Consider the following 13,324-nt stretch of genomic DNA (forward strand, 5'->3'; position numbering starts at 1 on the left):
AACATCAACAGCCTGAGGTATCAAGACATTTGTGCTGCCTATTACATTACAAACCACAGGAGAAGGGAAATTCTTCAGCAGGATAGAGCTCCTTCTCATACTTTAGCCTCCACATCAAAGTTCCTGAAAGCAAAGAAGGTCAAGGTGCTCCAGGATTGACCAGCCAAGTCATCAGACTAACATAAGTCTAATCTAGAGGCCTTTGCCTTTCATATAAGCCACTTCTGATACCAAATGATCAACTAGAAGTCAAGTTACTATTTGTTCTTCCTAAAACTTGGATGGTCAGGTTGTGTACTCTATGTATAAAAGAAAGTTAAAGTTTGGACAATTTCCAAATGGAAGCACTAGACTAATCCAACATGTTCTTTTTACTCCCCCTTTACATAGAAATAGAAATAAGTAATAAAAGGTTTAACAAAATTCACACAAGTCATAAACAATCTTGCCTCGTACATTCATATTCCTATTGTGGAACACATAGATGTACAAAATGTATGCAGTGCTTTATAGTAAATAAACCTTCATTAAAAATAATAAAACAAGACGACGAATCTGATTTCAAAATAAAAGCTTTTATTATAAAACTATAAGAATTAGGAAAGTTGCTACAGATTTCACCTGCTCATTTAGAAATGGCACATCTGAGAACTGAATGGTTTGACCAAGAACACAATAATACACTCCTCTGAGGCGTCTGCAGCAACACATAATTCCCATTCCTCTGGGTGAGCCACATTTACACTCTTAAATAGTTTTTTTTCCAAAAGACCTCCGTCCAGAATGGTACAATACAACAAACTCATATCAGGGTTGTAATTGATACTTGATTCTTTAGACCAGGAGTGCCCAAACTCAGTCCTGGAGGGCCAGCGTCCTACCAAGTTAAGCTCCAACTTCCTTTAACACACTGTCCTGGAAGTTTCTAGTATACCTAGAAAGAGCTTAATTAGCCGGTTCAAGTGTGTTTAATTGGGGTTTGAACTAAAATATGCAGGACACCGGCCCTCCATGAGTGAGTTTGGGCACCCCTGCTTTAGACCAGTGTTCCTGGGGGACCACCAGCCCTGCACATTTTCCATGTCTCCTTAACTAAACACACCTGATTCAGATCATCAGCTCATTAGTAGACACTGAAAGATGTGGAATGAGTGTGACAGACAAAGGAGACATCCAAAACATGCAGTGCTGGTGGTCCTCCAGGAACGTGGTTGAGAAACACTGCAAAAGAGGGGAGTTTACATAAAGGTGACCTGTTAAGCAGCCAAACTATTGCTTTCCCGGCTAATCAGAAAAGCCATATTTGTCAATGTTATGCTGTTGTGGTATAAAATGTATACAACACGTCCACGACAGTGAGAACCACCCCATATATCCCCTGCAAAACAGAAAGCAACAGATCCATGAGATTGATTTGTTTAGATCAGCACCCAGTAATAATTATGCAAATTATATTTGACCGTTGGGAGGAGAATGTCATTGAGCACCACTTTAGAGTCACTGCATCAAAGTCTTGCAAGAGTTTCCCTTCATCAAGCAACACTGCATGAAGAAAATAGGAAAATGTGAAAACAGGAAAGAACAGTTTCAGCCTGAACCAAAAATAAATTGACTAAAGTATAATGCAAATGTAGTGCACATGACCTCAGGCTGTACAGCTAAAGAAAAGAAGTCAAAACTTAATTGTGAATAAAATCACAGCTATATGGCTGGTTGACCAATGAAGAGCAGCTGCAGTGAATTTGCAAATGAAACAAACATTTCAGAGTAACTATTTTGTTATGATAACTGAATGACCTGTTTGGTGGAACCACATCCCAACACGTAGCACGGTAACATAAAACACCGACAAAACATGCTAGTGCTGCACTTATGTAGATTGGACATTTTCATGTTCAAATTGCGCACGCACACACACACACTCGTAACAGACATTACAAAAATTCTAATGTGCCATTTCAGAGAAATTAAGCAAATAAAAACATCAAATGCATATGAAAAAAATGAGCACCCCAGCCTTTTTTTTTTTACAGCGATGATAATCATACCTGCTTTTTTTCTTCTTAAAAATACCCCCATAAGTGAACTTTCAAGTTGAAATGGCCCAGTCTAACAGCACCCTCTATTGTAACTAATGACTGAGGTAATGTGGCCCGAGTCAAATGATATGTTCAGGCATTTCCTTGATATGTAGTGCTAGTGGTGTTGGTGGGTAGCAAATGGCACTTTTAAAACTCATTATCCCAAAAAAGCTGAGAACAACAGACCCGAAAACGACAACAATGGACTAAATGGCCACACTTGAAAAGTACCAGATCATTCAAATCCTTTCCTCCCATTAGATTGGAAGAAAAACTTACATGATTAGCTTAATAAACCCCTCCAGAGAACTTCTGCTCCATCGGCAGTGTTAAAAACTCATAAACAAACGCCAGACACTGTAGTGCCTCTTGTTAGGCTGAAACACTTTGGACTTTGAATATCCTCTGCTATACACCCAGTAAAAAAAATCCATTTGCTCCTGATTTAGTACTGATCGACAAATCCATCAAACCAGATTCACGTTACCGTTAAATCCCAGCTGAGGTAGGTGTCCAGACAGTTCAGCTGCATAGTGTCAATTCTGACCGACAGATTAAAAATAAAAGGTAAGCAGCCGATGAGATGAGTCTGCGATGCCACCTGAGGAGGTGGAAATCACTGTCAATCAGTCTAGCCAGAAAAGCAGAGGCTATCTGAGTCCAGCCCTCGAGGTCATCCATTCTAAACCTTGACACAGCCTGAAACACATATGCGCACAAATGGTTAAGAGTGACGAATCAACAGATAAATTAGAGCATGATGAACTGATCATTTTCAATGTATTTCTAGCCTGATCTCACAATGAAGCAGAACTAATTTTTACGTTTTGTCAGTTTAGTGGCTAATTCAGTTCAGTCATGTAAAAATGTAGGATTTTAAAACAGAGGTGTGGCTCCCAACCCCACCCCTATATACAATCGTCATTGAGGGATAAGCAAATGTACTAAGGCCCAATCCCAAATTCTGTTTTTTTTATTCTGTTTTTTTTATTCGAGTGTCAGATGTGAAAGTATGTTGTGAGACAGCTGTACAAGAGTTACTATTAAGGATGTAGACAGCGAAATTGTGTTTTTTTAAATGATTTGTTTAAAAGCATGAAAGTAAAACACGAATGTGGTTATGAATATATTAAAATCTGTGCTTGTTTGTTGTAAAAATTCATAATAATAACAAAAAAATAGAAATATGTGCATCTCCTGACTTCCATGTGCGGTCATGCTGCCATTGTAGATGGTGTATTCCTGGAAATTTTCGTACTCCTTAGTTTCGAGTGTGGTCCTGAAAAATCTCCATTTCAAGGGGTATCTAGCCCTTCCCCTTAGCCCTACAACTTCAATATGAAGAGAATTGGGACATCCCTACCCCTTCACGTGAACGCGCAAAACAAGAGGAAGGAGAAGGGCTGAGGGGTAGAATTGGGATTGAGCCAACATTGTACAAATTCATACGAATTAGCCACTAAATCAAAAAGCTACAAACTGCCATGAGATTGTGCTGGTATTTCACTTTCATGAGTGACCGCAATGGTTAAAAAAATATGGCAAATGAGCATGAATGAGCATCAAGGGATAGTTTCTCATTTACTCATCATTCACTTGTCATAAACCTGTTTGGCTTTCTTCTGTTAAACATATAAGAGGATATTCTGGAAAAAGCTGGAAACCTTTAAACATTGACTTGCATAGTATTTGTTTTTCTACTATAGAGGACAATGGTTTCTTTATATCTTCTTTTAGGTTCAGCAGACAAAATAATAATAATATTTAAACAAGATCTCAAAAAGTTTGTTACTTTCCATTGTGTTCCAGTTGACAATATTAATTACCTCAAATTTTTGAAGTATCAAAAGTATCTGCTTTTAGTAGAAAATTTATCTGAGCATAAAGATTTGGTATCTGAGGTACAAATATTTCAGTATCAATTTGTAAATAGTTAGTTTTTTTTAAGGTACTTTGCTATAGAAATCTACAAATGTTCCATATGTTTAGAATTATTACAAACAAACACTGCCTGCTCCGCCTTCACTGGGTGCATCAGATATAAAATATTTTTTAATGAAATCATCTAATAAAGAGCAGTAAGGGATGTTTCATTACACTCATGCACTAATATATTAATCCACTCTTACTTTAAGACCTAGCGCACAGATCCAATATGCTTAATATTTTACAACTGTTTACGTTCACTATAGAATTAACTGACAGAGAATTTGGGAATATAATTAAAGTGATTCACCCCAAAAAAAGTGAAGAATCTGTCATTATTTCCAAACCTGCTTGAGTTTCATTCTTCTGTTGAACACAAAGGAAGATATTCTGAAGTTTGTCCTGAATGTTGGAGGACAAACTCTTCCTACAATGGATGTCAGTGCCTGCTTTTTTACAACCTTATTCAGAATTTCTCATTTTGTTCAATAACAGTAATGCAGTTTAGATCTACATGAGGAAGTAAGTTATGATAAAATGTTCATTTTTTTGGGAGAACTATCTCTTTAAAGAAAGGCATTTTGACATACATCTTGAGTATATCTGGGCAAGTAAAATACACAGAGGCGTGTCCGTGGGTGTGCACAAATGAATGTGTGTCAGTGCAGCATGACCCAATCATGAATACCCCAACTCCTCCACTGTCCCAGGTATATTTGGCAATTTGAAATATTAGACTTGAGTCAAGCCCAAGTAAAAACACATTTCAGTTTGTGACAACTGCAATTTTTAGCTGATTTGAAGATAAATACCCCTACTCTAGTTATTATACCAGGCAACACTGCAGATCTTACCCTTCTCCAGTGAGCGCACAGCAGGACTGGATGTGCCATGGATGATCCTTGATGGAGCTGAGTGTCAGGTATTTGGAAATCTCTGCTGCTGACATACATCCTTTCATGTCCTGCTTATTAGCAAAGATCAACACTGCAGCTTTGCGCAAATCCTGAATGAATGAGGAGAGAAAAGGGGATAGATTTAAAAGGGCTAGGAGACTTGGAAGTATGGGTTTGTAGATATGTTTCATATTTATATTTCAAAACTGTATGCATGTGGTGTAAATGTAAAGCATTACCTCGTGCGCAAGCATTCTGTAAAGCTCTTCTTTTGAAATGGCTAGTCTCTCTCTGTCCGTACTGTCCACTACCAGTATGATGAACTGCCAGAGAAAACACACACACACACACACGCGCAAAGAATTATCATCAGATTACAGGCTGCATACTACTACTGCACTAGCATTCAGAGATGGTTTCTAACTTTAGCAAGACCACAGAGTTGTTTGTTGCTCTGTGCTCATGCCCTTGACGTATCTATGATCTCTTTGAGCGTGTGCTCCTGAATAAAGCTCAACAGCAGGGCCCCATCACAAATCTGACAAGCACACGTTCTGAATAAAAGGCGGGGGGTCTCGCCATTCAAGCCTCTTTGAACTTTGAACTCAGAATCAGTAACCAGCTGCTAAGGTCTGGCAGAATTACCGCTGTGCACAACTGTTGTCCAACTATTGTTCACATCCCACTGAACACACAGCTGTTACTCAGAAACTTTCTTTAAAGATTATATTAGTTTGCCTATGTATTGTTAGAAACTGGTTCAAAAATACCAAGTTATATGTTTGAGGGCTTTCGAGATACAACTTTTATTTGTTTATTTTTTTGTTTATTTATTTATTGCCACATCAGCAAATTATGGCTATTTTATGGCAAAACGGATATACATAAAATATTACTTGATAAAACAAATTTGTATTACAATAAAAAAAAGTTATTTAGACAAATTTATAAAATATAAATGAATACAATTCACACAAAAATATATTCAAAGTTAAATATGATTTCAGTTAAATAAATAAAAATTCTTCCTGGTGGTACTCTTTTAAAAATCTCCATCAAAGTACTCTCCTTAAATAAAATGTCTAATAGAATTTAAACTTCCACATTCCAACAAAATATGTTTGAGCAGCTTGACAGTATGATTGTATCACAACTATTGGATTACACATTTATTTAGCAAATATGCATTTATTCAGCTCATTATATTAAAAACACATTATGGTTTACACAAAAAACATTCAGCAACAACGGTATCGACTTTGATAACATTCAATGTTTTTTGAGCACCACATTAGCAATTCAGCATTTAAGACTAAATTCTGAAGGAAAAGCGGTCTTAAAATGCAATTTTGTCTTCACAGTATTATTGTTTTTATGGTTTGAGCCAATAAATGCAGGCTTGGTGAAGATCAAGCTGCTTTGACACAATCTACATTGTAAAACATGCTATAGAAATAAAGATCAATTCAACAGAACATACAACATATTTAAACTATTTCACCAAACTCAAACTTTTGAACAACAGTATGTTTTAAAACATCTTTTTTTCTGTGACACAAAAAGGGAATAAAGTGTATTGTAAAAAGCGCTGCACAAATAAGACTAAATAACATTGCACCATCTATCTCATGTGGAAGATGTATATTCAAGTCATGCATCTTAATCCCATCCCTCTTCATCTTTCTCTGTTAAGGATTTCCTGTCGACTCCATGAGGTCTCACTGAATACAAATACTGGTTTAAAATAAGACACAGGAAATTCATCTTCTGCCCCTTCATTGTAGACCGTGACTTACCCATTCATTTTCTCCCTTTCTACCACATCTGCGACGACATATTAACAGCCTGGACAATCACTCAGAGGAGCTTTATGCATTTCAATTTCAACTGTCTGAGTTTTTTCTTTTAATAAAATCAACAATATAGTGCCTTTCTTCTGCTACACTGAATTGAAAGCAGTCCTAATTCTGTCAACACAGCGTCTCAGTGCTTTTACCTCAGTGTTGGAGTAGTATGTGTTCCAGGAAGAGCGGAGACTCTCTTGACCACCAATATCCCACATCAGGAAGTGGGTTTTCTTCACCACTATTTCTTCCACATTGCTGCCAATCGTAGGAGATGTGTGCACCACCTCATTCATTAAACTGCACAACAAAACAGCTTCAGATAAAACATTCTGCAGTGATTTTGATTAATTACCACACAAAAACCTTGTTTACATATCTGTGCACACAATATTTAAATATATTGTGTTGTTGTGCTGCACATTATTCAGCTTAATAAAAAAAGCCCATAGATGTGTCTTGACTATTTAAATGACAATGGCTATTTACAACGAAACAATCAGGTCCAGGTATGAAGCTGCATAGAGTCCTTCATTTTTTTTGTCTATGAATTGAACTGTAATAAAAGTGAAAAATAAATATTTAAAAGCTGAGACTGATGAATAGTCAGTTTTCCAGATATTTAAGCATTTCTCCAGAATCAGGTTCAGTTTTGTAATATCAAATTCGCAGATGAATGGAGACATTTTGTGGATGTTAAGAAATAACAGCAAAAATGCACTGAGGAGAAATGAATGTGTCAAAAGAGAAATGAGAAAAAGTCATTCGTACACATGTAAAGCAACTAATTATGCTTAAATTATTCAACTTAATCGAAAATAAAATATATTATTAAATGCATGTTTAGTTCTAATTTATTGTTAAGGAATGAAGATGCCACATCAGTCAGAGTCATGCACACTTGGATTATACACTAGTGCTGCTCAATATATCATTTCAGCATCGATATCACAATGTGCACATCCACAATAGTCACATCGCAAGATCTGCAATGTTAAGTTTGAATTGTAGTTGACCAGAAGCAACAGAACACATCTGATTTCTAGACCTGCAAAGTTTACCCATAAAAATGTTTCATTAGCATGTGTTTTAAAGGCCTTTGACTGAGAATTTTAAAAGAATGTAAAAATGTCCAAAAAATGATGTTTTGAGGTGTAACAAAGATTAATTGTATTTACACGATTTATCAAAAAAGTTTGTCTTGTTTCTACTCCTAGTCTTCAGTGAAAATAAGATTATTTTACTCATGCCACTGACAGACAATTTTGCTTTGATTTAAAGAAAAAAAAAACTTAATTCTGACTTATTTCTTTTGAAGCTGAAAACAAAACAATATTTTTATGTGATCTAGGCATTTAGATATTTGGACTAGAAATGAGACAAAGCAAAGTAAGAAAATAATTTAGTTTTTTTCAATTTCTGTACCTAAACACTGTTAAGACTCCCCAAAAAACTGCCAAATAGAGCTATTCAAGCATCTTGTGAAGCTGTGTTCAATATATATTTATATATATCGCAGAAAAATAAAATATCACAATATCCGATTTTTTCAATATCGTGCAGCCCTGATATACACTAAACACTTCACTTTACTATTAAAAGAGTCTTAATTCAATACATTAATATTATTTACTGCGTTACAACCTTATGAAGAAATAATGAGTTGTACAATTTATTTTACAGAATGTTAATATTACTCTTATTGCTGCGTTTATAAATGCACTATTTAAACCTGAAGATGAAATCCGCCATAGCAAACAACGTATAAATTATTTTTTTAGAAAAATAATTAAGAGTGAAAAGCAATTGAAAGTATAATAAAACTTGTTCAATGTCAGTAATTTTAAAATGTTTTTAAACAAACAATCCCTAAAGTAAATAAAATATTACTTTACTTACAACTGATAAAGTATAGTTGTTTTCCCAGCGTTGTCCAATCCCACAATAATCACCTTGTGTTCTACAAAAAAAAAAACATAAAAATGGTCAAACCAATAACTCAAGAACAAACCTAAAATGAAGAATCAATAATTCTCAACAAGTAACAACACAAAAACCTGAATTTGAATATAAGAAGGCATCAAACTTAAAATATAACAATCTGTAATTTACATTGAATAGACATGTTTATAGCTTTACACTGGGTTCATTGTGTTTGCTGTGCTCGTTCTTCCCATTCATAGCTAAGTTTGTGGCTCTCAGCTCAACTAACTTAGAGATAATTGGTCTAGCAATCCCATACAAACACAGCACTGCACACTTGCGTAACAGACATGATTAGATAAACCAGTGATCCATTCATTATCAAAGCTTAATCTGAGAAGAATCTGACAGGCCGTGCATTCTTACAAAAGAAAGGATATTTATTGGGATCTAGGGCTGAGCGATATGGCAAAAATGCAAATTCGATATTTTTTTCCATATTGAAAATAACAATAATTTTTTATATAAGTGGTTTCCAGTTTTAAAAGTTACTATCCTAACAATGACTGATGCAACAAAGATTAGAGGATTCAATAAATTACCATTTAAAATATTGTTTTTTAGCAAAAAACAAAAAAAATGTTTGGCCTTAAATCAAAACTTCTTAAAAATTAAAAGTTCTTAAATGGATTCAGTCAGTGTTTTTATTTTGTAATGTAAATTTGTAAACACTTCAGGTACATAATATTTTCTGATGTTCTGTTTTTCATTTAAATTAAATCAGTATTTTTAAATCAGCTGTTGGTTGGGAAAAATTTACTGAAATGAGCAGCCCTGTTTTTCCACAGACCATTGACATACTTTACAGATCGTTTTAATCTGCTCCTTGTCACACTTCAGATAGCCAAACCACTTTCATATAACAGAATTTGTGCCACCTTTTGCCGATAATTCGATCATCTTTGGATAATAACTCGAGATTAGTTTACTTTAATGACTGCTTCCTCTCAATATTTTTATCCTCTTGTCGCGTTTGTTAGCAAAGTGCGGTAGGAAATGGTCTTTTAACTCCATGCTGAATGGTTGCCTTCACATACTGCTGCTGTGTGACTGGCTCTTAGATCAATATGGAGTAAAAATGTCCAGAGCTTATCATCCTTATCAAAATAAATTTGATGGCAATTCTGTATGACATCGTTTATTGGCCCAGCTCTATTGTGATCTGTAATTCCATGAAGAACACTTTGCATCTCTGGAAACTTTGTATACCACAACAGACTAATTGTCACAGAAACAGGATCTTTGTTTGGAAGAAAAAAAAGAGATTAATTGAAAAACTGTTTGATGAAACGATATTTGAGGGGAAATTGTTCTTCTATGAAATGGTCATTATATTCTATTTGTAAAAGAAAGAAAGAAAGAAAGAAAGAAAGAAAGAAAGACTTCTTTTAAGCACATGTATCTAACAGAGGACACATCTGGATTTTTTTCACCTCTGAACTGTAACGTGAACTACAGGAAGCAGGACTGCAAAACTCATGATATCTCTGACAGCTCCACAAAGACTTTCACGGCTATTACTTCCTGCAGGATGACCGACCCTTATTATACTTCTGTTGGGCTCCAGCAAAAACACCACAGGACAAATTCAAGTCACGAAGAGACATGGTTTCTCAAGAATACAGTTAACGCCACCCACAGTTTTTGGTGGAACTTCTCAAAACAAACTCAAGGACAAATATAGCCTAGCTTTAAAGTGCTAGTCCTTTTGTTTAAAGCTGTAGCTGAAGGACAAAAGCTACAAACATTAATGTGAGCATTTAATGATCGACAGTACCAATAGATTTCATAGTTATATTTATTTGTTTTTACTTAAATCTGATGAATATCAACAATGATATTCAAGAACTGCTGAACGACCATAGGAATGTTTGTCAAAGAGAGGAACACATGGTATAATGGACTGACTGGTCCTCTTCAGGACAGTAATCCAGGGAATTAGGGAGGAGAATGAGATTACAATGGTAGAATTCCTTCTATGTCTAAGTAGGCCAGAGTTATCCTGCTTTCTCCTGAGAGCTCCTCCTGGACCAAGAGCAAATCTCGGCATCTAGCCCAGAGGACTGGCTAATTCATTTGTAACGAACACATACAGAAAGCCGTATTACAACAACTAACTGAACGTGAATGCAAATAATTTGGTGTTAATAATGGCTGAAACAGCATACAACAATCCTGCCATCACACAATAACACCAATATCCATTCCAATGCTAAATTAACATCTGTCTGACATTACAACAATCTGGATCTAGTTAGAATGTTCGTCATGGGACAAAACTGCTAAGAAATGCAAAGAATTTGCCATTAAATAACATTTAGTTGTTCACTCACTAACAATGCACAATTTCACAATTACAAAAATATGCACTCAGGTAAAATTTAGAAGACAAAGAGGCATACTTTTATAAAAGAAAATTCTGTTTTAGAGCGCATGATTTGCCAATAACTCTCCTGAAGGCTGGATCTCTTGGTCAGGAAGAACTGACGGCTGAAAGAGGCAAACAATAGGGGAGCAATAGGTTTCCTCACACAGCTTTTGTTTGCCAGGTGGTCATGACGGCTGTTTCTCTACACAAAAGCATTTTCAATTCAAATCAGTTCCTTTCATTGTTATAGCAAAAGTTGAAACTGATAAATTGACCCCTCTCTGTCCTCTGGGCCTACGTTGTGAAAGACACATCTGTCATGGCAGCAGTGAAGACATTTCATAAACAAATGTACAAAAGTCTTTTTAAAAATAAAAAGTTTCACCTCTGGATAGTTGTAGGCAGCAAAAATTCATTTATAGCAAGAAAACACAGGCAAAGTCATAGTTTTTCCCTATGCATTGGTCAGTTTATAAAGGTTTTGCACTTTTTTACTTCTATAACATGTCTTTTTTTCAGAAAACCTTAAAACAAATGATGATGATACTAACAAAAATACACATTTATGTTAATCCACATCTTCTATTCCTTATGTAGACACAAACATCAATTTTGGTAACTTTTCAATTAAAGAAAAAATTTAAAGAAATGTTTTGATAATAATGTGTTACTAACATTATTTTTTTAAGATCTAATAAAAATGACATACTAAATAGCCCATCTCAGATCATCTGTAAAAACATTTAACTCCAATATATCAACAAAATGAAACGAGAGCTACTGATCCTGCTTGATCTAATGTTCAGATTTCAGTTCGGGAAATATTTGCAAACGTGAGTAATGTGTATGCTGAATCAGATAATGCCTCTTTTGAATATGTAAACATTTCAGACTTTTAATACACTACAAACAAGAGTGTTAGCTTATTTTTCTTAACCCTACTCACCTGTGGGTGATAGGTGCCCTAAAACCTTGTTATACTGCCAAAAATGACACTGTATGGCAACAAAATGACATTACAAAAAAAAGAAAAAAAAAGTGTGTACCATATGGTCACCAGGATTATTGCAGTGTTTCTGGACACTGTACATTTGCAGTACTGTAAAGTATTGCATGAACATAACATGTAGTGATCTCTTAATGCGTTTTATCAAAGTGACTGATAGCGTCATAATATAGTTACAAGAGCATTATCCTGATCAAAAAGGGTGAAGTTTGAGCTAGATATTGCTCAGAAATAACATAGAAGTATTACATAGCTATCCCAAGTCTGTTCCAACAAGTGGACAATACTCAATTTCTGTGAAATCATTTGAGAGACATTTAAAATGACCCATCTGTTACCTTCACCACTATCGCATCATCTTCTTGATGGTTTACTCTGGGCTAAGTTTACCGAGAGAAGATAACGGGGCACGAAAACGACAAACAGTTAATTTAGAAAGAAAAAAATAAATACAAATATTTTTAATACACAATGAGTGTTAAAGGTAAACGTGTCATTAGGAGCCTATGGCTTTGATACCATTAGCTCGACGCCTCGGATTTAAAACGAGCTTACTAGCATATTAACATTAGCTCAATGCGCCTGGATATCAACAATAATAACACCGGCAAAACCACTGGCTAAAAAAATCCGTCAGAACCCCATCTCTTACCTTGATTACAAAAGAAGCTCCATAGTTTGGCGAAGATTAGACCCATTTCTCTGGTGGGTGAGAGGCCGTGTCCAGCGAGGGCTAGTTTTGCGGAGAGGCCTACAGCAGCTGTCCGTGGAGCCGTTATTTCTTTATAAACCCGCTCTCGCCATGCGGTTAAGAGCACTCACCACACGCCTCTGCGTCTGTCCGAGCGTCCCTCTGTCTGTGTGTGTTCGCGGTGTTTTCACACAGGTAGGTTAAGATGAACAGCTCTTCTTTCGTGCGGTCAGATCAAGTGTGCGACAGACGCGAGTACGGCGGATACATCGTTAACCAAAACAAAAGCGTCTTCTTCACTTCCCAGATCACTCTGAGCTCATCAACATTTTCCTTAAAGACAAATTGCAAAACGCACACCGGCTCCACTTGTCTGGACACGGGTGTAAATGGTAAGACATAAGAGCTCATTGGAGTAAAATTGAGGCACACGGAGCTCACGGCAGCACGCTGCTGCTGCTGGATAAAAAATAAGCGATCACTCTCTCTGTTGTACACACATACACACACTCAAGAAACAAGCACACAC

The 13,324-nt window shown here is 35.9% G+C and overlaps 1 protein-coding gene across 2 annotated transcripts; it reads right to left on the bottom strand.

Moving 5' to 3' along the window:
- Positions 1-556: 556 nt before the first annotated feature.
- arl8 (ADP-ribosylation factor-like 8) lies at positions 557-13,324 on the bottom strand. 2 transcript variants are annotated; one of them, XR_012382312.1, is made up of 7 exons: positions 12,757-13,324; positions 8,647-8,707; positions 6,900-7,047; positions 5,143-5,226; positions 4,862-5,013; positions 1,030-2,780; positions 557-877 (listed from the first exon to the last, which is right to left on the bottom strand). XR_012382312.1 is itself a non-coding variant. In NM_199824.1 (6 exon segments), coding segments are annotated over 6 exon segments (540 nt in total). In that variant the 5' UTR covers positions 12,803-13,063; the 3' UTR covers positions 557-2,731.

Source organism: Danio rerio, chromosome 7 (genome assembly GCF_049306965.1).
Source record: "Danio rerio strain Tuebingen ecotype United States chromosome 7, GRCz12tu, whole genome shotgun sequence".
NCBI classification, from domain to species: Eukaryota; Metazoa; Chordata; class Actinopteri; order Cypriniformes; family Danionidae; genus Danio; species Danio rerio.